The 26,859-nt window shown below is 42.2% G+C and overlaps 1 protein-coding gene across 9 annotated transcripts in view; it reads right to left on the bottom strand.

The window, feature by feature from the left end:
- The window catches only part of GRIP2 (glutamate receptor interacting protein 2), a 490,758-nt gene that overhangs the window by 102,407 nt on the left and 361,492 nt on the right, over positions 1 to 26,859 (bottom strand). Inside the window, exon 1 of one of the 9 annotated variants that reach the window (XM_038410479.2) lies at positions 25,420 to 26,333. The exons of 7 other annotated variants lie outside the window; for them this stretch is intronic. In XM_038410479.2, the coding sequence (XP_038266407.1) occupies positions 25,420 to 25,459 (40 nt within the window). In that variant the 5' untranslated portion in view covers positions 25,460 to 26,333. Of the gene's footprint in view, positions 1 to 25,419; positions 26,334 to 26,859 lie in introns of those variants that run through there. One more of the 9 variants, XM_043519669.1, reaches the window with a different exon arrangement.

Here is a 26,859-nt window from a genome sequence, read left to right as displayed (position 1 = left end):
TGTTAAACAGATATTAACAAATAAAACATACACCCCTTCCCCACGAAGTGTCCAACTAACTATACCTTCCCTGCCAAATTGCTTGGTTTTCAGTCTAAGATCTTGCCATGTTACTATTTGACTAATTCAGCGGTTCTCAACTAGGGGGAGGGGCTGAGCAGGTTTCAGGGGGGCTGCCAAGCAGGGCCAGTATTAGACTCGCTGTGGCCCAGGGAGGAAAGCTGAAACCACACCACATGGGGCTGAAGCCCACAGCCCTGAGCCCCATCACCCAGGGCTGAAGCCAAAGCCTGAGCAATTTAGCTTCATGGGAGCCCTATAGCAGGGTGTCATAAATATAAAGGGAAGGGTAAACACCTTTAAATCCATCCTGGCCAGAGGAAAAACCCTTTCATCTGTAAAGGTTAAGAAGCTAAGATAACCTCGCTGGCACCTGACCAAAATGACCAATGAGGAGACAAGATACTTTCAAAGCTGAGGGGGGGGGGGGGAACAAAGGCTTCTCTCCGTCTGTGTGATGCTTTTGCCGGGACCAGAGCAGGAATGCAGGTCAGAACTCCTGTAAAGAGTTAGTAAGCAATCTAGCTAGATATGCGTTAGATTCTGTTTCTTTAAATGGCTGATAAAATAGCTGTGCTGAATGGAATGTATATTCCCGTTTTTGTGTCTTTTTGTAAGTTAAGGTTTTGCCTAGAGGGATTCTCTATGTTTTGAATCTGATTACCCTGTAAGGTATTTACCATCCTGATTTTACAGTGGTGATTCTTTTACTTTTTCTTTAATTAAAATTCTTCTTTTAAGAACCTGATTGCTTTTTTAAATGTTTTTAAGATCCAAGGGTTTGGGTCTGTGTTCACCTATGCAAATTGGTGAGAATTTTTATCAAGCCTTTCCCAGGAAAGAGGGTGTAGTGCTTGGGGGGATATCTGGGGGGGGGGAAGGGGGAAGAAGAGAGATGTTTCCAAGTGGGCACTTCCCCTGTTCTTTGTGTAACACTTTGGTGGTGGCAGCATTTAACCTAAGCTGGTAAGAATAAGCTTAGGGGGGTCTTTCATGCAGGTCCCCACATCTGTACCCTAGAGTTCAGAGTGGGGAATGAAACTTGACACAGGGCAATTCCCTGCTTTCTAACGCTGGCCCTGGCTTTTATATGCAGAAAACCAGTTATTGTGGCACAGGTGGGCCATAAAGTGTTTACAGCAAGTTGCAAGGAGGGGCCTCAGAAGGAAAAAGGTTGAGAACTCTTGCACTTGTTCACCAGAGACAAGACCTTAACTTTGTGCTAAAAACCAAGCAGAATTTTTTTTTTTTTTTTTTTTTTTTTGGAAACAACCCTTCCTCCATCCAAACTTTTTCAAAACCGCTCTCCATCATGAAGTAGTACAGGTGTCTCAAACTCAAATTTTCCTTAGGGCCAGTGCCAGGCCTCAAATCCTCCCAGCAGGCTAATAATGTCACTCATGCCGCCCAGAACCCACCTACCAAAACTCCACTCCCCAAAAAACTCCACCCCCCACCTGACTAAGGCTCTGGGAGGGAGGTTGGGTGCTGAGTGCAGGCTCTGGGAAGGAGTTTGGGGGCTGGAGGTGTGTGGGAAGGGGGAGAGGGTGCAGGCTCTGGGAGGGGGTCGCGGGTGCAGCACTGACCTGGGGATCCAAGGCGGGGTGGGCCGGGGGGCCTCTGCGCACTGCTGCCTCCAGGCACCGCCCCTGCAGCTTCGCATTGGCCATAGAGGCGCTTGGGGTGGGGGCAGCGTGTGGAGGCACAGCCCCACCCCACCCCACCCCGGGGCTGCAGGGAGGGGCCGGCAGCCACTGGAGCGAGCAGGCAGATGCTGCTCAGCTCCGCTGCACTGCCGGGGTCCCTGGGGGGGAACGCCTGGGGCAGCAGGTAGAGTCAAGGGAGAGACCTGGCCCCAAAACTGCTGGAGCCCCACAGGCCACATTGGGGAGGTTCGTGGGCCACAGATGGCCGGTGGGCCAGGAGTTAACTACTACTTCAGGAGTCCCATAGTGGGGGAAGGAGGGGAGTCCTTCTTTCCCACTTTCAGGACACCTTTAAATACACAGAATAGTTTCCTTTTGCGTGAGGGGTCCACACAAAACAAGTTCAGAATCGAAACCTCCCAACTCATAGTGAGATTATATACTAGGGCCCAGATTATTAAAGGGGTTCAGGTGTTGCTGCACTCAGCATTGCAATGCCTAACTGAATTAGGAAACTAAATCTCATTTTCAAAAAGGATTTAGGCCCTTCACGGACAAATTCCCATTGACTGTCAATGGAATTTAGACTCCTAAGTCTAAACCCCTTTTGGTTCCTAAAATCAGTTAGGCATTGCAATGCTGTGCACAGTAACACCCAAACAGCTTTAAAAGTATGGGTGTAGAACTATTTAAAAATAATAAAAGTGATGTTATGAAAGTTGCATTTTTCAGTCAATCTGGCAATTTCTCTTATTCAGCATTGCAGACTGTACTGGGGAGAATCCAATCGGATAGGAAACTGGAAGAGTGATAATACAGTCAGCCGGTGCATCTGAAGAAACTAGCTTTCAAAGTAAAAATTAAAAAGAAATAAGTTATATTGCCAGGTCGGTCTTTTGAAAGTTACCCAACTGAGTGACTAAGACAGTGAGAAATGACCAATAAAATCTAGAGCCATTTCACAGGAAGAATGTCTCTCTAGATACAACAAGGTCTGTTAATCAGTAGAATAGACAGCAGTAAATCTGAGAGAGCAGGGGAATACAGGTCTTACTAGAGTCAACCACAGATCTTAACTTTCTCTTGTATTTGGGAATGGATCAAGAATGGGGATCGGATCTTGGACTTTCAGGGGAAAAAACAACACACACACTCTGATAAGTAGGAGTGGAGGAAATGCTACTCTTGGTATTTCTGACTTGGGTGAAGCCACAACATTTCTCGCAAAGAAATAAGTCAAATTAATGACTATTCTTTTGAGATTTAGCATCTAAATGTTATTGGGGACTGGATCCTCCAGGTGACTGGGAACGACTATTAGTGGGCCTCTTCTTCTTGCCTGTCTAAAATGTTTTCCAGTAGAGTTAGTCAGAAAAGGAAAGTTACCACCTGTGAAATGAAAGCAATTTCTCTTCCTTTCCCCCCCTCCAAAACTGGTTTTAAAAAATAAAAATAGTTTTCAAAATGTTTTGTTGTAAAAACCAAACCAAAACCAAAACCAAAAAAAAAAAAAAAGCCACACACACAACCGCAACTCCCCCGAAAAAACCAAAACCAAAAAAACCTCTGACCAAACAAACAAGCCCCACAAACACCCAGAGCTTTTGGTAAATGAATTTTTTTGATAACCATTTCAGTATCTATTTGCATAAAAATGTGTTAAAACAAACAAACAAAAAAGCATCAATAAGATTGATTAGTTTTGAAAAGATCATTTTATGAAAACCACTCCACACACATGCACTTTGAAAGATTTTGACCAGCTCTCCAGAGCAGTGTGTTGACTCGATCATTAAATGAGGTTAGCGCAATCAGGCTGTTACAACAGTATGTCTGCAAATTGGGCAAATACACACAAAATTTTGGGTGGCAAAAATAAGAGGGAAAGAACAAAGCTCTGTGTTTGTGGTACTGATAATGAGAGGCTTGTGGATCTTAAAACCCAAGCCCAGGTTAAACAGCAATCTGGCTGAAATAAAAAAATTCTTTGATCTATTTTACCTTTTGTGAACTCACCTTGGGTCCTTAAGTGCTTTGGTAATCTGCACCTGCTAAAGAATTACCTGTTGTATTAGGATGTCCTCCCAGGCCAAACCAAAGAATAAGTGTTATTAACTTGCCATCTAGGAGTAAACTTCCTCAGATTTTAAAGAAAGAGCCCCACTCTGAATCCACATATTACAGGTCTGGAAAACACATCTCATCATAAGAATCTGAAGTAGCTCAATTTATTTTGTTTATTGATGAGAAAGTCAAGAGGTGACTTGATCTTCGTCCTCAAGTACCTACACAGGGGAGAAAGTTAGTATACAGTTCTTTAATCTAGCAAAGAAAGACATGAGAGCTAATGGTCGGAAGCTAAAGCTACACAAGTTCAGACGAGAAACAAGACAGATTTATTTAGTCAGGTTTACAGTGAGGATAATTAGCTGTTGGAATGTTGATGGATGCTCCATTACTTGAAGACTTAGACATCCATGTTTGATTTCAAAGCTATGCTACAGCTCAACCAGAAATTAATGGATGAGGAGTTTCTTTGGCCTGTGTTATACTAGAGGTAAGACTACACAATCATAACAGTCCCTTCTGACCTTAAAATATACTAATATGAGAAAGTCATTCTGACTGGTGCTGGTTGAAAAAAAGTTTGAAATTTGATCAACACAGTGACAATTTTTTCATGAAAAGTTGTCATGGATTTCAACCAGCTCTAAATTTGAGCTCTAATTCCCACCAGAATTAAATGATGCATTAAAATCCGTCTGGAGTAGACAAGCATTGGACAGCACACTGAAGTTGTGCTAAGATTTTGTTCCTTCTGTTACTAGAAAGTAAGTAGAAAAGGAGTACTTGTGGCACCTTAGAGACTGAAATTTATTAGAGCATAAGCTTTCGTGAGCTACAGCTCACTTCATCGGATGCATGTGAGCTGTAGCTCACGAAAGCTTATGCTCTAATAAATTTGTTAGTCTCTAAGGTGCCACAAGTACTCCTTTTCTTTTTGCGAATACAGACTAATACGGCTGCTACTCTGAAACCTAGAAAGTAAGTGTGTGTGTGTGTGTGTGTGTGTGTGTGTGTGTGTGTGTGTGTGTGTGTGTGTGTGTGTGTGTGTAAGTAAGTAAAAGAATAGCTCTAGAGCATGGAGCTGAAATACAAATATAAGGCAGGATCTGTAGACCTCATTACGAGATGCCCAGAATATATTTTATGAGCAGCAACTATTTGCTGGACAGCGGTGGTTAAAAACCAGAGGGCTGCATTGTGCTTTTAGTTACATCCATGCTATCTTGCCGAGTTCAGTGGGATTGCCGGAGCAGAATTCAGCCAGTCTTGGCCTGCTCAGATGTATACATATAAAGTACACATCGAAAAAATTCAACTTGCATGTCCCCTGAATTGTATGAGACACTTATAGGGAACAATGTGAATTTCAGGTTGATAATTAAAAAAAGGGGGCAGTACTGCAAAGCTTTTTTACACGTACAGTATTTCTGAGAAAGAGTGCACTGCCCACATAATACAAGTGCTCCTGAGAGTAAACAAAGTTTTAGCTCCTGTGCTAAATTTTCAGAGTGCTATGTGGGGTTTAGCCAAATATGGTAAAGCAATCTCAAGGAAACCTGAATTCCTTAATTCACATGTAGTGTAGAAGATATTAACCCTTGGATAGGACAGAAAACAGACCCCTTCATCCTAGTTCTCTCGTAGGCCTCACCCTACTATGTACATATCTCAGATCGATACATAGTTTGGTACAACTGGCAGCCTATGCTCCAGAAAGGCCTAACAAGAGAGTAACAAGCCATGCTGAGGAAGCTCACACTGCAACTGGCTCAACACAGCCTAGTGGTACTTTTACATGCACCAGATTCACCCCCAAGTGAAAAGACTGGTTAGGAAGGCAGTACAAGCCCAGAGAATGAAATGAAGAACCAGTATGAGAGATTAGGTTGCACCAGATCTGTAGCTGAGATTTATGCTAGTCCAGGTGTCCTGTGAATTGATCTTGATGTGGGGGAAGATACACAAGGTAAAATGAAACAACAAAAAAAACACATACTTAGATACAATGACATTTAATAAAGGTGTGGATGAGAGATACAGGGGGGGTCAGGGAAAGAAGAGAACAGATATGTATAAAAACTAACAAACAAAAGTGGATGCCATCAGCCCTAGGATGAAAAATCAAATGAATTATGAGGAGCAGCTATCAAGGCTGTCTGAAATACTGTTTGTTATTGTGCTGATCTTATCATTGCTACGCTATGTCTGCAACAGATTCATGAAAATTAGGGCATTTAGGAGATCCAAGACAGTCCTGCCCAACAGCAGCCTAATGTCTGGTACATATGTATGCAACACCATACAATGATTGGATACTAGGGGGCTGCTCAGGGGAGCTGGGATATTGATATCTTGCACCTATAGGGTATGGTGGGGGTGGAGGGAGAGGAAAAGAAAAAACAGGACCAAAAATCTGTTTTGGAAAGCAAAGGCTAATTAGGAATTAAAATGTATCATTGCAACACAAGAGGTCAGATCTGGGAATTCACCACCAGTCCTTTGAGATGAGGTGCCCGATAGCTTCAAAAACAACCAGCCCCACCTACCAGTTTGGTCTGCAATAAGCCTGGTTAGAATTTAGTTATCAGTCTACTGTGGTTACAATAGATTGGAGCAATCCCCAGTTTTAGCCTCCAACTCGAATCCTCTTTGCAGCCAAAAAAGGGTTTGAAATATTTTGAGATTACCGACAGTGAAGGTGGACATCTAGTCCTGCACACTGGAGTAGTGTGCGAAGATGTTCAATGCAGGAGGTTGCAAAACAGTTGCTTTAATAGGATTTGGACTGATTTTGATGTTATGAGCTTAAAACATTGAGAGCGGGAACAGGGAAGAGGCTTCAGAATGGCATTAACAAAAAAAAAAAAAAAAAAAAACAAACAGAAAAGAAGTTCCTCTGCTCCATTTAGGACTGTTTCTATCTTTTTAGTGTCTCTGTGAAGCTCCACTAAACCTTACTAAGATTTAATGCCCAAAATGTGATTTTCCCCACCAGCATTCAGCTAGGTAATGATATTGCAAATAGTAAATACTGAATTGCTGGATTTGGATTATTCATGAAGGTGGTAAAAGCCATTATGTATGAATATATACAGATGTTACCATTTCGCAACTGATCTAAACATATGTCAATTTTAGACTTTGGAACACAAACCATCCACTATGCAATGGCCCACATATGCAGCTGGGATCCTATGTGAGGAAGAATCATAGGGGCTGCTGAATAGATGGAATAAGCTTATAGCTAGATGAGCAAAGAACCTGGGCACATGCTTTATTCTCAAGCAAATGGCCCCCTTAAAAAGAAAGGGGTGTGGTGGGAGAATCAAAAGAGATGGGGAATGGCAGATTGAGATGTAGTAACATACAAGCTAACACAATTTGAATTTTTGAGGCTAGATGTTATTAAATGAATGCCAAGATTCTGTATTGTACATGGCTCCTCCCAGAGTTTACCACATGGGGGGGAGATTCACCTATATCCTTGGATTGTGTTGTGCTGCTCCCATGATGCAAAGCAGTTACAAACAGAACACAACTTACCCTTTGTACTGGGCTTATAGTGGCTTTACACAAAAGTGGTGTAAAGCAGCCAGAGACGACTGGTGAATCCAGCCTGTGCAAAATATTCCTAACAAAATCAAGCGAAACTCATTGGCTAAAGTCAGAACACATTGATTAAAAAGACTCTGTGGTTCTGTGAGCCTTCCATATGAACACAGGTGCAGACTACAGCAAACGTGGACAGGTCTGTGATTTGGGGTTGAAATCCTACTGTCTGCTGGTTTGCAGGACTGTCACCATATTGATCAAGTTTGCTTTGAGACTCTGGGTCCATGTAAAGTCTGCAACCCAACAGTTCCCATCACACAAAATGAAGGCTAGAGCAAAGGCACATGGTTGGGTATGGGGAGGTGGGGGTGGAGGGAGATTTTGGGAAACCACTAAATTCTACATATTTATAGTCAGGACTAAAACATTTGGCCTCTACATTTCCTTTCCCCCTTTCAATACCTCTTCATCCTCTTGAATATCTGCCACAAAGGAAATCTTTCATCAGAGACAACAACTTCTCTCCTGCAGTTTGCTTCCATGGATGATGGCTCATTTCTGAATACAGAGTGCAGACTCAGAGGTTGATTTCAGCAAAACCATCTCCTCAAAAAAATGAATCCTGGTCCCCCCCCCCACACACACTCAAAAAGAGCTTATTAATATTCTGAATTTCTCAAAGGGAATTTACTATACAAATTCAAAGAGCTCTACAAAGGTGGGTAACTGCTAACTAGCTCCATTTTACAGATGTGGGAAACTGAGGAACAGATGGGCGACATGACTTGCCCGAGGTTATGCAATATTTCTGTGGCAGAGGATGAGAGTTCGGTTCCACTTCATAACTTCCCTTGTTTTACTATAATCAGACATATAGTGAGTTGTGGCACCAATTCAGAAATTTCTTGGAGGGAAAAGAACGGGGAAATTCTGATCCTGCCCCACCAACCCCAGCAGGGACCCTGCTCGGGTCCCAGCTCATGCCCTATCCCATCCACCCCACAGGAAGGCTGGGTCTCCTTCAGCCAGGAAGTCTCCCCTCTCTTCCACCAGGGCATGAGCTGGTACCACCAGGAGTCAAGCTCTCAGCAGACTACCCTGCACTCTGCCATACAGGAACGAACTCTCCACACACCAGGTCGCAATGCTACTCGATAAGTTTGGCCAGGCCACCCCTCCATCTGTACAGAGGTGTAGCTGAGCCAAATTTCTGTGATGCTGTCACCATGCAGCTGGGGCAAAAAACTGGATCACTCCAGCAGCAGCTGTTAAAGCTCTTTTGGGGGAGGGGGCAACCCCCCTGCTCCAAACTGTCACCAGTGATAGCCAGCCAGTAGAATCAGATGAGGATCCTGGGCCTTGATTCAAACACTTCTGAACTTAGAGAAAAATCCAGATTTGAACTTTTGCATTTGATTGCATCTCTCTTTGAAAGAGGTACACGCGGGCACAGACATACTGTCCCTGGCTTAAAACATCCCTATAAGCTTCCAATGCTGTGATGTCAGGCACTAGACCAGAGGACCCCAAACTGTGGGGCATGCACCCCTAGGGGGCGCAGAGGAACATTAGGGGGGAGTAATGGGCCCAGGCCAGCACCCATGGTGGGGCGAGGAGGGAGTGCCACCCAGCCCTGCCCCACCTCCAGCTCTGCTTCCACCCCCACTCCCAGCCCTGCACCTAGCCCCATCCCCAGCATGGCTCCGCGTCTGGCTGCAGACCTATCTGCAGCTCTGCTCCTGGCTCCTGCCCCCAGCCTTGGCCCCTAGCCACAGCTCCGTTCCTGGCCCCAGTCCCACCCCCAGCTGCAGCCTTGGCCCCCTTACCACTGTCCATGTCCCCCCACCTCCTGGAGCCATGGTTCTGCTCCCACCCAGGAGGACGTGACCCTGAAAAGTTTGGGGACCACTGCACTAGACAAACCAAAGCAACACAGGAGATACAGCAGTTAGAGAGGGATTTAAAGAGTCAGGTAATAAGAGACCTGATTGATGTCACTGAAGTGAGAGGGGAGATATTGCTGGACCACATACTGAATAGTGCCATCAGGAGTGAGACCGAGGTCTTCAGTATCAGAGAGAAGCTGCAACAGAGGGTGCTAAGATGGTATGGGCCTGTATGACAGATGAAAGAAGGGAATCCTGTTGGGGAGGAATTTGATATTAGAGTTAAATGAAAACAATGAGGAGTCCGGTGGCACCTTAAAGACTAACAGATTTATTTGGGCGTAAGCTTTCATGGGTAAAAAACCTCACTTCTTCAGATGCACGGAGTGAAAATTACAGATACAGGCATAAATATATATTGGCACATGAAGAGAAGGGAGTTACCTTACAAGTGGAGTACCAATGTTGAAGGCCAATTCAGTCAGGGTTGATTTTGTCCACTCCCAATAATTGATGAGGAGGTGTCAATACCAAGAGAGGGAAAATTGCTTTTGTAGTGAGCCAGCCACTCCCAGTCCCAATTCAAGCCCAAATTGAGTTAAAAACAGTGTATGGAAGGATGGAGTGGACCTGCAAGTGGAAATGGAGTAAGCAGTGAACCAGCAAGCCTGGAAAAAGACTGATCTGGCAACCTGACCACAGCTGCTGGGAAAAGAGGAAGAAGAGGTAATAAAGGCCCTGATGAAGAAAGCAATCTACCAAAAACCAAAGGGAACAATCCACAATCCTCCATAAACTCACCAGCACTCATGTCCACAGTTATGCTACTTTCCAGTTTAATATGGCTTCTTCCCTTTAACATTTCAGAGTACACAGGATAAGAAAGATTGCACAGTTTGGTGCAGGCTTCCCTATTAAATCTTACAAAGTGCAAGAAAGAGTACTCAAAAGGGGGGGGGGGGGGAATAGTATCCAAGATACCAGAATGCCTCACCCTATAACTCAGGTTAAATGTGTGTTTAAAAAACAGATTTTCACAATAGACATTGATAGCTCCACAGAGCTATGGGGATCTGGATAGTAGACAGAGCTGGGGGAGCCACCTGGGCCAGGGCCCAACCACTTGTCATATAACAGCAGCTCCACTCGACAGCATAAGCTACAGTAGAACCTCAGAGTTCTGAACACCGCGGGAACGGAGTTGAACGGAGTTGTTCGTAACTCTGAAATGTTCATAATTCTAAATAAAACAATATGGTTGTTCTTTCAAAAGTTTACAAGTGAATAGTGACTTAATACAGCTTTGAAACTTTACTATGCAGAAGACAAATGCTGCTGCTATTAGCCATCTTAATTTAAATGAAACAAGCACAGAAACAGTTTCCTTACCTTGTCAAATTTTTTTTTTAAACTTACTTTTTTTTTTTTTTTTTAGTAGTTTACATTTAACATAGTACTGTACAGTATTTGTTCTTTTTTTTTGGTCATCTCTGCTGGATTGCGTACATCCGGTTCCAAATGAGATGTGTGGTTGACTGGTCAGTTTATAACTGAGGTTCTACTGTACCTCCTATCTTCTGGAAATACAGACCTAGCCCATCTGTTTTTTTGGTATCCTGCTTCAGTTTGGCTCTTTTAAAAAAAACCTTAGTTGCTTATGAAACATCCCATTTGGGGCTTTATAGGCTTAGACTAGATTATGAGTGGTGACAAATTCAAGAGAAATTCAGCTGCAACTAAAGACTCCAATGTTTTGAGGAGAGAAGACAGATAATATACTTTTACCATTCTAGAACACACACCATTAAGGGTAATGCTTCAGATTATGGTTCCCAAATATGCACTTAATTTAGATTCAACAAGATACTTACATGTTAATAAAAATTAAAAACAGTGAGTTCCATTGAGTGTGTAATAGATGCACGTCTCTCACAGTGTATGAAGATAATCGTAAAATTAACTACTAAAGCTGCGTTATTACATCGAAAATTCTAAGCATCCTACGGAACATCACGTAAACACATCATCCTGATACACATGCTGGGTGGAGTCACACAAAACTATGTAGGTATCTGTGTGTAATATTTGAATGTCTCACAAGATGGATAAAAATAGATAATTTATTTGAAAAAAATTAAAAATCAGATTTTGTTATTTAATTATTTTTTTTAAAAAAGAACCTGTTTAAAATGAAAAATTTCAATTTATACAAAATATGTTAAGGCCTAAAACTATAATCTCCTAAAATATTTAAATAAAGAATGAGGAATCCATGAGCCTATATCACAAACTTGGCATTAAAAGCTACTTTTCTATGTAAGAGAATCTACGGAAAAAGTTCGCTTTTGAGGTTAAGTTTATATAAGCTCCTGTATCCAGCAGCACAGCCCCTTGTTCCTCTTAGGATCAAGCCCTTAATACAGTACATGACCTATTGTGCTTATAAGCATTATTTATATATGGCACAAATAGGTCATATACTGTATTAAGGGCTTGATACTGGGTGGACCCAGGAGTTATGCTACTGGGTACAAGAGACTGGCAAAGTCATCATAGGCATTGGGATCCAGCCCCCAACTCCAGGAGATGCTCTACTGGATGAGACCAAAAGATATTTGGCTAGATGGACCAGTCTTCAGACAGTGACTAGTGCCAGAAGCTTCGGCGGGAATGAACAGAACAGAATCATTTATTGAGTGATCCATCCCGTTATCCAACCCCAGCTTCTGGCAGTCAGGTTTAGGGACACTCAGAGCACAGAGTTGCGTCCCACGCCATCTTGGCTAATAGCCACTGACGGACCTATCCTCCATGAACGTATCTAATTATTTTTTGAGCCCAGTTATACTTTTGGCCTTCACAACAGCCCCTCGCAATGGAGTTCTACAGGTTGATTGTGTGAAGTAGTATTTTCTTACATTTGTTTTAAACCTGCTGCCTATTAATTTCGTCAGGTGATTCCTGGTTCTTGTGTTATTTACCCCTTCATATAACAGTTCCTTGTTCACTTTCTCCACATGATTTTGTAGATCTCTATAATATCCCCTTTATTTGTCTCCAAGATGAAGTCCCAGTCTTTTTAATCTTTCCTCATATGGAAGCTATTCCATACCCCTAAATCATTTTTCTTGCCCTTCTCTGTATTTTTTCCAATTCTTATATATCTTTTTTGAGATGGGATGACCAGAACTGTACACGGCATTAAAGTGCGAGCATGCCCTGAATTTATATAGAGGCATTATGATATTTTCTATCCCTTTCTTAATGATTCCTAACATGGTGTTAGCTTTTTTGACTACTGCTGCACATTGAGCAAATGTTTTCACAGAACTCTCACAAAGTAGATGAGCTATCACAGCCAAAGCAGTCTGCGTTGAACTAAAGAGAAATGTAGACAATATGCCAAATATCCTGAAACCTATTTCCACAGCCTTGGAGAAACTGCAGAAAGATTGCTGCTCTATTGCTGGTGTTGTTGAAATTTGGGAAGACTTTCAAGTGACATCAAAGAAAGAAATACCCAACAACAAAGTTAAATTGCAGGCAGTGAAGAAGTGGATGGATCAAGCACCTACTCCACCTCATTTTCTTGCCAATATTCCCTGAAGTACCAGCATAGATGCCTAACTACTGCTATGATATGGGCATCTAATAAGTACCCATCAGTCATGCCAACCATAATAAATTGCAGGGCTGGAGGTGAATTATTTAAGCAGTACATATTTGCTGATGATGTTTTAAAGAAAGTCACACCACTGATCTGGTGGAAGTCACCAGCTAAGCACCTAGAATCAGAGTTTATTGAAGTGCTAGACCAGCTTTTGACAGTAGTAGACTCTTTGGACTGATTCATTCAAAGTTAAGAAATTGATTGGGAGTTTGAGACAGTCTGTACCTTTATGCTCATTTTTACAAAACTATGATACATTTTGTACAAAGTATGCCTTGTGAGGTATATTTTGAAAACCGTAATTTGCTGATCATTATCGGCCTGATAAAATGTGCGAGGCAACATTGTATGAAAAGTTACAAGATTCTACTGTATGACTTTACTGAGACATGCTTCAAGTTTAGACAAGCATGCACAAATCAGTTCTTCAGAGACACAAGGCAAACTGATGCCTCAACCAGATGTCAACAAAATCAAATGAACTATCACCTGATTAAGCCACCATTCTTTGGCAGGAAAAAGGGTGAGAGTGGAAAATGTACATCTTGGCCGTGGAACAGCTGCGGGTTCCCGTGTAGACAGACTAGCTGTTACCTGAACCTCATCTGGAGATGATTCTCAAAGAGGAGGAAAAGATATAAAAATAAGGAACATAGGCCCCAAATCACTTCTCTTCCCTCATCTCTACTCACGGCATCAACAACATTTGAAAGACAAAAGCAGCATCATTGCACTGAGGGAGGGTCCCTGGCTGAAAGAAATCCAGTTAGACTGTTATAAACATGTGGTAAGAAACCTTCTTGCTTTAAATTCACTTAGATTGTTAAATTAGGTATTAATTTGCTTATTACCTTTTATTTCTTTGTAACCAATTCTGGACTTTTATGCCTCATTACTAAGGCTACGATTCTCTCATGGAGGTTGCAGAAGTCACAGAATCTGTGACTTCCAGAGACCTCAGAGACTTCAGCCTGCGGCAGCTGGGAGCTACGGGGCCCCCCCGGAGTGCCGAGCAGCTCCCAGACACCCTGGGGTCCTCTGGAGCTCTGAGCAGCTCCCAGCTACCCCAGGTGGTGGGGGAACCCTGCAGCTGAGCTCCCCCATTTGTCACAAATATTTTTTTAGTAAAAGTCACCAACAGGTCATGGGCATCCATGAATTTTTCTTTATTGTCTGTGACCTGTCCATGACTTTTATTAAAAATATCCATGACAAAATCTTAGCCTTACTCATTACCTGTAATGACTTAAAATCTTTCTGTAGTTAATAAATTTGTTTTTATTGTTGTATCTAAGCCAATGTGTTTGGACTAAAGTGCTTGGGAAAAGACATTTGAGAAAACAGGGTTTGTGTATATTATTTTCTATTAATGAAATGAAAGACTTTTTATGAGCTTGTTCAGAAGAAAAGAGCTGGGCAGTGCAAGATGCACATTTTGGTGGATGAGTCTGGGATTAGGAATTTGCTGGTGTCACTCTACAATATAATTCAGGAGTGGCTGCTTAAGAGCACTCCTACAACTCAGCTGGGAGTAATTTATATGCCGGAAGCTGCATGGGAGCAGGCCAGGAGTGGTTGTTCTTACAGCAAAGTGTAAAAGGCACCCCAGGTTGGAGAATTGAGAGACAGAGCTGTTCAACAGTCCAGATTGTACCCTGGGTAATGTCACAAAGATAAAGCAGGAAAACTTGTCTCTCTCTTTCAGTCTATGAATAAAAACCATAAGGGAGGGGATGAGAACTACTAGTTTTAAAAATTTGAAGGACAGTTTAAGTAACTTATGAGACTGTAGTCTCCTTTTCAAGAGACGTAGGTGAGTAGGAACTTAAACTCTAGTCACTTTCACATAGACATATTTGAAAATTCTCTCAGGCTGACCAGAAATCAGTTTAATTTAACTGAATACAGTTAATTCTTCTATTCCTTTAATAAATCATTTAGCTAAAAAAAATATATGTTTTGATAAGAGAAGTTTATATAGCCAAAACATTTAAGGTTTCAGAGTAGCAGCCATGTTAGTCTGTATCCGCAAAAAGAAAAGGAGTACTTGTGGCACCTTAGAGACTAAAATTTATTTGAGCATAAGCTTTCGTGAGCTACAGCTCACTTCATCGGATGCATGCAGTAGAAAATACAGTGGGGAGATTTTATATACACAGAGAACATGAAACAATAGGTGTTACCATACACACTGTAACAAGAGAGTGATCAGGTAAGGTGAGCTATTACCAGCAGGAGAGCGGGGTGGGGGGGGGGGACCTTTTGTAGGGAGAATCAAGGTGGGCCATTTCTAGCAGTTGACAAGAATGTGTGCGGAACAGTAGGGGGGGGAAATAAACATGAGGAAAATACTTTTACTTTATGTAATGATACATTCACTCCCAGTCTCTATTCAAGCCTAAGTTAATTGTATCCAGTTTGCAAATTAATTCCAATTCAGCAGTCTCTCGTTGGAGTCTGTTTTTGAAGCTTTTTTGTTGAAGTATAGCCACTCTTAGGTCTGTGATCGAGTGACCAGAGAGATTGAAGTGTTCTCCAACTGGTTTTTGAATGTTATAATTCTTGACGTCTGATTTGTGTCCATTTATTCTTTTATGTAGAGACTGTCCAGTTTGACCAATGTACATGGCAGAGGGGCATTGCTGGCACATGATGGCATATATCACATTGGTAGATGCGCAGGTGAACGAGCCTCTGATAGTGTGGCTGATGTGATTAGGCCCTATGATGGTATCCCCTGAATAGATATGTGGACAGAGTTGGCAACGGGCTTTGTTGCAAGGATAGGTTCCTGGGTTAGTGGTTCTGTTGTGTGGTGTGTGGTTGCTGGTGAGTATTTGCTTCAGGTTGGGGGGCTGTCTGTAAGCAAGGACTGGCCTGTCTCCCAAGATCTGTGAGAGTGATGGGTCGTCCTTCAGGATAGGTTGTAGATCCTGGATGATGCGTTGGAGAGGTTTTAGTTGGGGGCTGAAGGTGATGGCTAGTGGCGTTCTGTTATTTTCTTTGTTGGGCCTGTCCTGTAGTAGGTAATTTCTGGGTACTCTTCTGGCTCTGTCAATCTGTTTCTTCACTTCAGCAGGTGGGTACTGCAGTTGTAAGAAGGCTTGAGAATCCGATGTATGCATCCAATGAAGTGATCTGTAGCTCATGAAAGCTTATGCTCAAATAAATTTGTTAGTCTCTAAGGTGCCACAAGTACTCCTTTTCTTTTTGCAAAAACATTTAAGAGGGCTTTGCTTAATAAAATAAATAGTAGATGCTGTTGTGTGTTTTTATTAAATTCCAGTTACCATCGTAATGCAGCTTGACACAAGCCATGAGCAAAAAGTTAATTATCTGGCAAATAAGCAATATAGCATGCATCATTTCCTAAACTTTACTAAAAATGTACAATTAATAAGAATTTGAAATATTAAGCTATACAATTGCTTATATAAATGTATATATTTATAGCGTATCCTCCTTGGTAGCAAAAAGATGTACCAAATCTAGTGTAAAGGCTCTATTTAATTATAAAATGAAAATATGTTGATTTACATCAACCAGTGAGAATGCACCTTTCTTTGGAAAAGAACTGAAGTACAAATGGGAAAGTTGAGTAAAAGATTAAAATCGGGGCTTTCCACTTGATTTAAATAAATGATTTACATCGCTGATTTAAATTGCCATGATTGGGGTCTGTCTCATCAACATGAAAGAGAGAGATCCCTATTACTGGTACAATCCAGATTTCCTCGGATAACATCACTCCAGCCTTAGACAGCGCCTGAGTACATCAGAAAGCAGACACTGCTAACAAGCTTTTCTTACATGACTTGTCTCTGCTCACCATCTAAATGGAACCTAAATCTGGTGCCACATACACCACTCACTTCAGTGGAATTGTTCTCCATTTACATCAGTGACAGAGGAGCAAAATCAGGCCCTGTGAACATTGGATACAACAGATCTGTTCACTCATTCAACACACATGATTGCTTATAAAATGCAACGTCACATAAATCTGCTAGGAGCTAATTGCCTATTATAGCTCACGGTGCTGCTAGAGTCAGCACGGAATGATACAGTGACTTTTTAAAAGGAGAGAAAGCTAGCAGAGCAACTGCTGTTAGCCTGAGCTTGCAGGGCCTGACAAGCTTTATTCTCCAATTTCGTCTGAGGTAAGTGCTTCTATTACCCCTCCAGTTAATTGTCAGGATCCCTCTGCCTAGCTCCCTTCAATTTTAAGGTAAGATAATAGGGGCAAAATGAAAGAGAGAGGGATTTTTTTTTTAAATTCACCTAATTTCTTCATACCTCCCATGCCATTACTGCAGCTATTTCAATTGTAAATACCTGCAATACAGTCACAACACTGGATTGAGTAACATGACGATGACAGAGACCGATACGCTCAGTATTTCAACTTCAATGCAGGGAACTTAAGGGAAGGAGGTGAGAACTGGCTGGTGCCAGCCAATGTGTTACGTGGTTTTTAAAAACAAACCAAAAACAAACACACACACACATTTTTTAATTAGGCCAGAGTGTCTGGAAAAAAGGATGGAACAAAACAAGATAAACATGGGATGATATGAAATAGTGAGCAGTATACCTGAAGAAAAAAGTTTGCCAGTTAAGACTAGCTCTATCTAAGGTTTACCAGATCATGGCTTTACAAGAGCACTATTCAGGAGACAGATGTCTCTTCCTGCGACTCAGGACTAGAACATCCCCAGATCTTCAGATCCACTTGTGGAGGAGGTGATCCCTACATGCTTGGAAAGGGGGCTCATGAAACCATCTCCCCATCCCCATATCTAGCAAGCCCTTGCCACGCAGTCTAGATGAGAGGGCAGAGATTAGGCAAGTCATTGGAGGCTGCAAATAATTCTTCACAACATAAACAACATAACACAGGCTGGGGCTGTACTATTGTCTATGTAGTCCCACAGGCATCCTAAGGGAAGGGTATGGGGAGAAAGCCACGGGGATTAGAGCCAGCATGGATAGTCTTGGCCCTCCTGGGATCTGCCAAGTTTGGGAGCATGGCTCCCACATTTTTCCAGGGGAGATACCGCAAGGAAATCCTCCTGGAGAGTCCCATCCTAAAATTTCCCTCTGGTGGCTTTTAATGCAGGAGGGGATGATTTGGCTGCCTGACTGGAGTTTCTAGGTGCTACTGCAATATGAACAGGGAAGAATGATATACTGTGGGAAGGAATGTGTGTTCTGAAGAGGCCAGGAAATGCCAGGGCCAGCAGCTTGAAATAGGACATTTGGTCAGGAACAGCAATTGACAGGAGTTATTCTATAATTGCATATTCATCAGGGTTTGGGGGGAGGGGCCACAAAACTTGCAACATTCAAAAAAGGGATGGGTGGTGTACATCATACCAGCAAGATGGTTTAAGCAGTGGAACAAGGAAGGGGAGGAAAGTTAGTTAAGAGAAATGGAGCAGGAACTTGAAGGAAGGGTAGTAACAGTAGTTTTAAATGGGACGATATTTAGCAGGTAAGGGATCTTTCATAAGACGACTCAGGAATATTCAGCAGTTTTGACAGGGAGGATATCGACCAGAGTGTTGTGGAAAGAATAATCTGTACAGGAAGGGCACATGCGTGTGTGCATGCATGCACACACACACACAGTTCTAATGGAGCAAGGTACTGCCTCCCACAACAAGACCCTTATATCTCACATTTTAATATCCCAAATGCCTCCCACCCGAATTCCATTATTCTTTTCTCCAGACTGAACTGGCTCTTAATGTTGTCTCATTTGAATATATAGAATGATGGTAATTATATACATAATTTCAGACTGGGTACCTGCTGTGAAGAAAATGGACAATTCTTCTCCCTTTACTGGTGTCATTTCATGAACTTGCACAACAAGACCTGGATCAGTTGCAAGGCATGATTAAGTGGGATCATCTTCACATCTTGAGGAGGCTAAATAGCTTTCACAAGGCCATTTTGGGAACTGATATGCAAAGCAAATTAATGTGATTTAAGAAAAAATTATATTCCACCCTTTCTTGGTTTCCAGGTGTAGGGACCAATTTGCTTCATAGTAATTTTCATTTCTGGTCTCTTTTTCCAAAACCCTGCATCTGCCAACTATGCTGGCATCTACTGCAGTTAGGAAACAAATTTCTCTGCGAAGCAAATTCTTCCAGGATGAATTGAGTGAAGGCAGAGCTCATAATTGCACATTACTGCAAACATTTCTGATAAAAACTGGAGAGATATTTTTATCCACATCTCCAGCTGAAAATTGCTGGGAAAGATGTCTTTGAAAAGCCTTCATCTCCAAGCATATAATTACCAGGTCCTTGAACAAAACCACACGACCAACAGGAAAAAAAAAAAAAAACCATTCTTATTAAAAGAATAAAAAAAATTGGGGATGGCTGTTGGTGGGGATGGAGAGGAAGGCTATTATGCTAACTCCTATATGATTTTACATGTCTCTAGGTAAAGTTATGCAAGTGAATTTCCAAATCACAAGTTGACAGGAAAGCTGAAAAAGAAGTTATCAGTTTTGAAGTTGAGAACATTCATGTTAGTTAATAATGGTGATAAAAATATTAATTTATTAGGAAGTGAAGAATAAAAATGTCACCCACCCAAATAGAACAAACCAATCAGAAACAGGCTGTCCATTATCTGTAGTTGGGAAGAGGGACTCGGCCTAGAACCAGGATTTCCACACATACCAGGTGAGCCGTCTGCTCTTAAGCAACGGAACCACCTCCAGGTGAGGTGAGTTTACAGTAAAGAAAAACTTGGAGCCCCCATCCTGTAAAGACAGAAGTTCATGCATTACCCAGTGTGACCCCATACATTTATAAAGTTAAGCACGGAGTGCTTGCCAAAAGGGACTTTAAACATTTTTAACACTCTCTTGCAGTGCAGCTATCGCTGGTTTCTTTACAACAGGGTTAACTGACTCCTTTCAGCCTACCAACCCCCACTCCACCCCAAAACAGCTGGATACAAAACCATTTAATATGTGGCATCCTGGCTGGAATAGCATCTCCTGTGACATCTTAGTAAAAAGGAACCCTGAGCACATATGAAAGATGTACTTTTACTAGTTTGACAGCAACGTGAAAACTGGTATTTAGAAATTGGACTCTGGCATTTATTGAACTATTGACCTTGCAAAATAAGGATTCCATTAGTAATGCCAAGTAGTGTCAATGGGGTTAATGACAATGACCCTGCACTGGAACACCATCATTGTGATGCTGGACTTACACAGCAATGGAATGCAGATGAGCCCAGAGACAGTCTGACAACAGGGGCTGCTAGGCACACTGAGTAAAGGGGCAAAAAAGAAATTTAGGCCACTGGCCACCCTATTTGGTAGCCCTGTACAAACTGGTGGGAAAGTTTTCCTAACATTCTCCTCCTCCCCCAAACATGCACACTTTTTTGTTCTTTTGCCAGTTTTCACACCCCTGAAATTTCATTCCTTTGTATGTTTTCTACGGTGGAGAAAAAAAAGTTTCAATAGAAATGGGCTATTTTTGCAAGAAAGCTAGAGACCAATTGCACTTTGTAGACAAAGTCCTTCAGATTTAGCAAAGAATGACTTAATGATACTGGGCAAAGCCGAATGTCTGGTTGCAGGCCCAGCAAATGCTGCGAAGCACCGTGGTCTGTTTATTTGGCATTACTGACTTAGCAGCTAAAACGTTTAATCTGTTAAATGAAATTTAGATTTGATCTCATCTTCCTCTTTTGTCATGCCAAAGCCAACAAGCAGTTAAACTGAGTTAACATCCCTCAAGAATAAAAGCTACATTTGATAATACCACCTTGAAAAATCCAAACAAAATAACATGACTTCTTCTAGAAAATGCAAGGGTTCCCTCCGATCCATGTATATGGATATCTAATACAAACTAGAGACCAAATGATCTCAGCACATTGCACATCCGATATGCCAGTTCCTTAATTGCCAAGCCTCAGCGGCTTTCCGATTAATAGGGCTAAGCAACATTGTTTCCAGGCTGACTGTTTAACAATAGAGACTGCTGCAATAACTATACAAAACTGTAAAGTTAACTGTCAATGCTACGCTAAAGCGAAGAAAAATTAGGGTTAGGGCCTGAATAGGTCAGAGGATATGTAACCGAATGTAGAGCTCGTCACTTCTAGGCTATCAGTCAATGTTCAGCCTGGGTTAGAAGAGACTCAAAATCATTATACCACATAAGGGGTGTTCAGTGGCCTGTATGAAGCCACTTGGTGGTCTCTGAAAAGCTTTCACACCAAAAGCCACCATCATAATTGACACCATTGTTGGCAGCTTCAGCAGAGAGGCCAAAGACTTATTGGTCATGAAGAATGAAATCCTAGCCTAGCCCTAGAAGTCTCTACAGATGAGGTCTGAGGCACGTTGGTTGGGGATAGCATGGAGAAAGCTTCCATTACCACTATTTCCTGTGGATGGAGGACTGCAGGGATATCAATCCAACACTTTTCACTAGCACTAGAAATAAAATTCCTAATTACAGGAGAGAGAGAGACACTCTCTAAAGAGGAACTTCATGCCAGTTCAGATTTTCTCCTCACCATGATTTTCTCAGCAAAAATCAGGCTTAAATTGAATTTTTCTGTCCATGCTGCAAACATCACTACTTGGCATGTGGAAAAAAATAATCCAGCTGAGATCTTTCCAACTTGTATACCCTCTTCACTGGTAGAGAGTCTGCAGTCAGAGCTCAGCTGGCTATTTTGATCAGAATTCAAAAAGACAGACCAGAACTTAGCTCATTCTCCCACTGCTGTCCTGGTTCTGTGATGGGATAATAGTAAAAATCTGGGATTCATCTTTAAGATGAGACTCAAAAGACACATGGGGCCAAATACTGCCCTTACACACTGTGCAACCTATTTGATCTCAAGCCGGTTGCCAGAGGTGTAAAACAGGCAGAATTTGACTCATGAAGAACTACACAATGAGTGCAAAACTGGTTTTAAATAGGCTGCCTGCAATTCTCACTGCAGATTCATCTTTTTGTGTCCAAGCAAGAAGTGCACAGGCATTTTTACTGAAGCATCTCAGGTGACTTATTTGCCCTCAAAACAAAAATACTTCAGAGGGTCCCCACCCTGCAGTCATGGTAATGAGGACCCTGCATGAAGTGCAGAACCATGTTTCTTTCAGTGGGGCTCCACCAGGATGAAGTCCCCAGCTTTTTATTATTAACAACCCCCTCCCCCTGCCACCTCCCCAAAAACCTACCTAAAAGCAGCACAAAAATATCTAAAACTGGTGACATTTTTCGCCACTGTGTACGGAGAAAAACAGCCAAAGATTTTTCTCTCCTACCTAACACATTTAAAAAAAAAAATTACACACACTAGCCAGATGCCTTACATTGCAAACATAAACCCTGTGTGCATATCACTTGCTAAATATATAAAACTGCAAATTCTCCATCAGGGCTTCCACTGTGATCGGGAGAGAAGCTCATTCAAATAAATGACAATTGACTCAAACTTCCCCCTAAATTTTAAAACAACCCCCCTATCTTGCAAGTCAGATTATCTTTAAAAATGGTTCTGGGCTGCTTTGCATTTTCTGTTGCTGGCTGGGACTAAGTTCCAAGAAAATATCATGACAATGGACTACTCAGACTTTCTACCGTGATCAGCGGCCACCAAAAATCAGGAGCGGTTGGCCCAAGTGGTCTGGAGACACATCTGAACTTTTGGGTTCTCCAAAGTAAGCCATTGGACTTTGATATTTTCCCCCATCACTTTTAAATGCCAAGCAGAGTGAGTCATACAAAAAAAAAATCACTTGAAAAAAATGAAAACAATGATTTTAATGCATTCATCTCATTCTCCAGCCACCAAGAGGATTTCCAAAAAGAGAGACAGATTAAATATTTTTACAGGAAAAAAACCACAAGAAGAATCATATTTTGTTTTGCGTGTTCAAGGAAGAACTACTTAAAAAAAACCCTGCAATTAAAATATTGACCAGATAGTAAAGATCCATAGAATGCTACTTTGTGTACATCAGTCTAAAAGAGGGGTCTGAAAAGAATGGAGGACGACAGGGCTGGGAGATAAAACAGTCAGCTGTCTTTCCCTTCTCCTTTGTGATATAGTGAGTCTAGTTCTGGTAAATGAGACCACAACTCTGGTATAGAATTCACAGAGCAGTGAATTCCTGGGCAATGGAAGTGTAAGCTTGGCCCTAATCACTCAGTGAAGTGCCCCACCTGCAATCTGAAAGGGTCACCTCTAGCATAGAGAGAAATTCCAATTTTAAGCTACTGTAACACATGCACTCAACATGGTGCTCTGTCCCCTTCTGGTGACTGGATTCAGTATTGAGGTTGATAAGCCTCCTGCAGCCTTATCCAAGAGCATTGGGCCTTTTCTCAGATAGTGGAGACTCATGGTTTAAGATCTAGAGGTCTGATGTTTGATCCCCACTACCAATGACCCCCTTAGGAGTGTCATGTTACACCATTAAAGGGTACCAACTCTCAGGTAGGGGTCTACTTAAAAAATCACAAAAATCACATTTTTCACAGGTTGGTCACAGCATAAATTACAAATTTCACAGATATGTTCACACAGTGTACACACACACACACACACACACACACACACACACACCACAAGTATTGCACTGTATTACTGTTACACTTGTAAGTCACCCTGGATTAAGATTCTCAAAGGGGTTCTTAAACTTTTTTTGCTGGGATCCCCTTTGCAAATATTTCAGGCTGTGACAACACCCTCTGTACCATGCTACCCTTACCTCTGCGCTGTTGCTGGCATCATAGCACTGCCTTCAGAGTGGGTGCCCTGCCAGCAGCCACTTCTCTCTGGCCGTCCAGCTCTGGAGGCAGCACAGAAGTAGAATGTGGCAGTACCACCATCATCGTACAATAGGCTTGCAACCCCCAGTGTGGGTTGGGACCTCCAGTTTGAGAAATGCAGTGTATTTTTGTAAAAGAACACAAAAGACCATTTCAATGGGGAGACCAGATTTCAGGGTCCATTATGCGTTTTTCATGGACTGTGAATTTGGTAGGACCCTAGTAACAGGTGGCACAGTCTGAGGAACTGGAGTGAGACTCACCAACATTTCATGTAAACTACAGGACATCTGCCCACTGGTAACCACTCTGCATCACTAGATATCAACCAGTGGAGGTGAAAAGTCCTATATCCCATACCAATTCCCAGCGCTAATCAGGGTCCTATCAAGAAGTCTCTTCATGTAGTGCCTGCATCCATGGCCTGTTACAGCAGCTTCTCTCTGCCTAGAGAGAGATACCTCAATGGTTCAAGCAGCTTGAAAAATGTACATCTTAACTTACTGAGAGGCAGTAAGTGGTTATCTGCATCTAACCGCCATTAATGTTATTAGGCATCACTTAAGCCGGGTAAACTGACTTATGCCAGCTTCATTTTATCCTTTTATGGAGATCTAACGAGTGTATGTTATAGATTTTGGAGTGGAAGGGGAGGAAGAAAGTAGCATAGTTTTTTTTCAAATCGATTGACCTGGGTTCATTCATTCAGCCAGTTCAGGAGGTGGGGAAGAGTGCATCCCCTACTAGATTGCTTCAAGCAATGCAGATTTATTTGGAATCCAAAATAACCCCTTTCTCCAGGCTCTGATGTTTTTGCTTTCACAAGGGTGGGGGGGGGGGAAGCAAACTTCATGCAGCATTGTACATGAAAACTACAACAAGCAGGGCTGTGGCATGCAACGACCAAAGTGCTCCAACATTTTAACCACACTCACATTTTCAGGACCACCCCATTCTGAAGGGCTTGGTGCCAGACTTCTGTATCCAGAGCCTCATCCTCAAATCAATCATTTAAAAGGTGCCCTTAAAGCCTTCATCTCTGCACAGGACTATGGGAGATAAAGGAGGCCTGTTTGATCCATATTAGTAGTTTACAGCCCTGTATGTCCAAACAGGGGTTATCATCATTGTCATCATCATCATCTTAGACTGGCAATTTTCTAGTGTGAACCAAGATCATTATGGTAGGCACTGCAACAGTAGATTAGACTGGTGATACAGATTGGTGTCAAGGATCCAACTCTACTCAGCAGGGTCCATAACTAACACACACCTTTGTACTCTCAGCTTTTATACACCTTGATCTTTAAAGTAATAACAAAAAAGAACAAGAAAATACAGAGTTACGAAGCCCCCATAAAACGTCATTGCCATAAAAATGGTCACAGAAGAGCAACTATAATATTTTGAGTGTCTTAAGAGCACACCCTACACCAGCAAGCATTTAATCAGATATGGGATAAGAGGAGAGGCAGAGCGGTATTTACAGTGCTCTCCAATTGTTACAGGGAGAAATTCTTTTCAGAGGAGCAGAGGCACATTTTACAAATCAAAGCAATTAAGTCAGAGTAAAAACCAAGCTCTTTTTTGAAACACTCCAATAAGGTGGGCATACATTGGTTATTGGGTTTGGACAGCAGTTAAAAGAAATTAAGTGAAATGAAAGTAAACTGGTGGGGGGAAAATACAGGCTCACTCACCAAAGTCTGACTGCAAATCCTTTTTCAGTCCACAAAGCATGTTTGCTATTCTCTATCAAAGCATTCAGGTAATTGCAATACCAGCTTCTTTCGGTCTCTCCCCTGGCTGTACTGGAATCACTTCACAGCAAGCTCACTTTCAGTCTGTCTCCAACCACAGAGCAGGGTTACAATGTACACTATGCTTCACCACTTAAAGGGAACAAAGTCCTATGGACTCCACTTTATGAAGACTTCCAGCAAATGCTGCACTCCCTTTAACAAAATTCTAAACAGGGTTAGTTAGAATGAGAATCTCAAGATCCAGTCTGGTTTGACAAGAAGAAAACCAAACCAGAGGCTAAAGGATCTTTAGCTGTTCTTAAAAATCCAGCAATAGATTGGTCAGACTGGCCACTCGGCATTTGTGGATCACAAGTTATAAATGCAATGATTAAAATGAACAGCTGGTTAAAGGAGCAGCGACAGCTGAGCACTGGCTCACTGGCAGATACAGCAAACATGAAATACACACTTCATTCCCAGCAATATTCCAACTTGTACCATGCTGGTTGAGAGCAGCCATCATTCCACCTGGGCAGTGTCCTTGCCCTTTGCACAAAACCTTTTGTCCCGAATTCACAAAAATCCAGGAGATGGTGAAGCTCCTGCCCTGGAGGAGATTCCCTTCTGTGCCTCCAGGACTTTTCTGTGCACGATCCCAGTTGCAGAAGTTGGTCGGCAGCTAAACCTTATGGATATCTCCAAGTTGCAGCAGCATTTCCGAGCATGGGAATAGGTTGAGACTGCAGTACTGCTTGACAGGCTTTCCTTTTCCCCACCCCCTTTGGCAAATGCTTAGAGAGCTTCCAGCACCTTTCAAGGCAATGTCAAGCTGCTGTCAAAGCATTCTGCTCTCTCCCCAAAACAGAGTGCAAGAGAGAATGAAGCTGCAATTCTACATCCTGCCTACAGCATTTTCTGAAAACTCAATTTAACCCCTTCTTGGAAGGGCAGACTGGCAACCTCTGCATGTTTTCATTGTTCAGTTTAACTCTTTCTGGATAGGAGAGAAGGTTTTTTTGTTTGTTTTTTTGGCTTTGGTCCCAAGTGCACCAAGGGACAGAACAGATCTGAAAGATCGCTGTTTTGCCCAAACCCCACGTTCTGGGAATGGAGAAAAGGCAAAAGGAACATAAGCTCTCCGATGCTTACAGGAAGAATAACAATGTCCGCAATTTGAGGTAGGCAGGATACAAGATAATATGGTGATCAAGTCTTATGCTTAGGGTATAAACTGATCAACAGCAGGCAATTTTACCCTCTGCTATAGGAGGCTTGGTGTGTTACACTGAAGCATTGGACACTAGTCCCTAGACAAGAAAATTGTCATAATGGACCAATATTCCTACAAATTGCTTCCTTCCATTATTAAACCAGGAGCCCCATACCCTGTCCTGT

This window comes from Dermochelys coriacea, chromosome 7, assembly GCF_009764565.3.
Source record: "Dermochelys coriacea isolate rDerCor1 chromosome 7, rDerCor1.pri.v4, whole genome shotgun sequence".
Lineage (NCBI taxonomy): Eukaryota > Metazoa > Chordata > Testudines > Dermochelyidae > Dermochelys > Dermochelys coriacea.
Note: the sequence above shows the minus strand (reverse complement) of the source record. Positions and strands in the feature narration are given on the sequence as shown.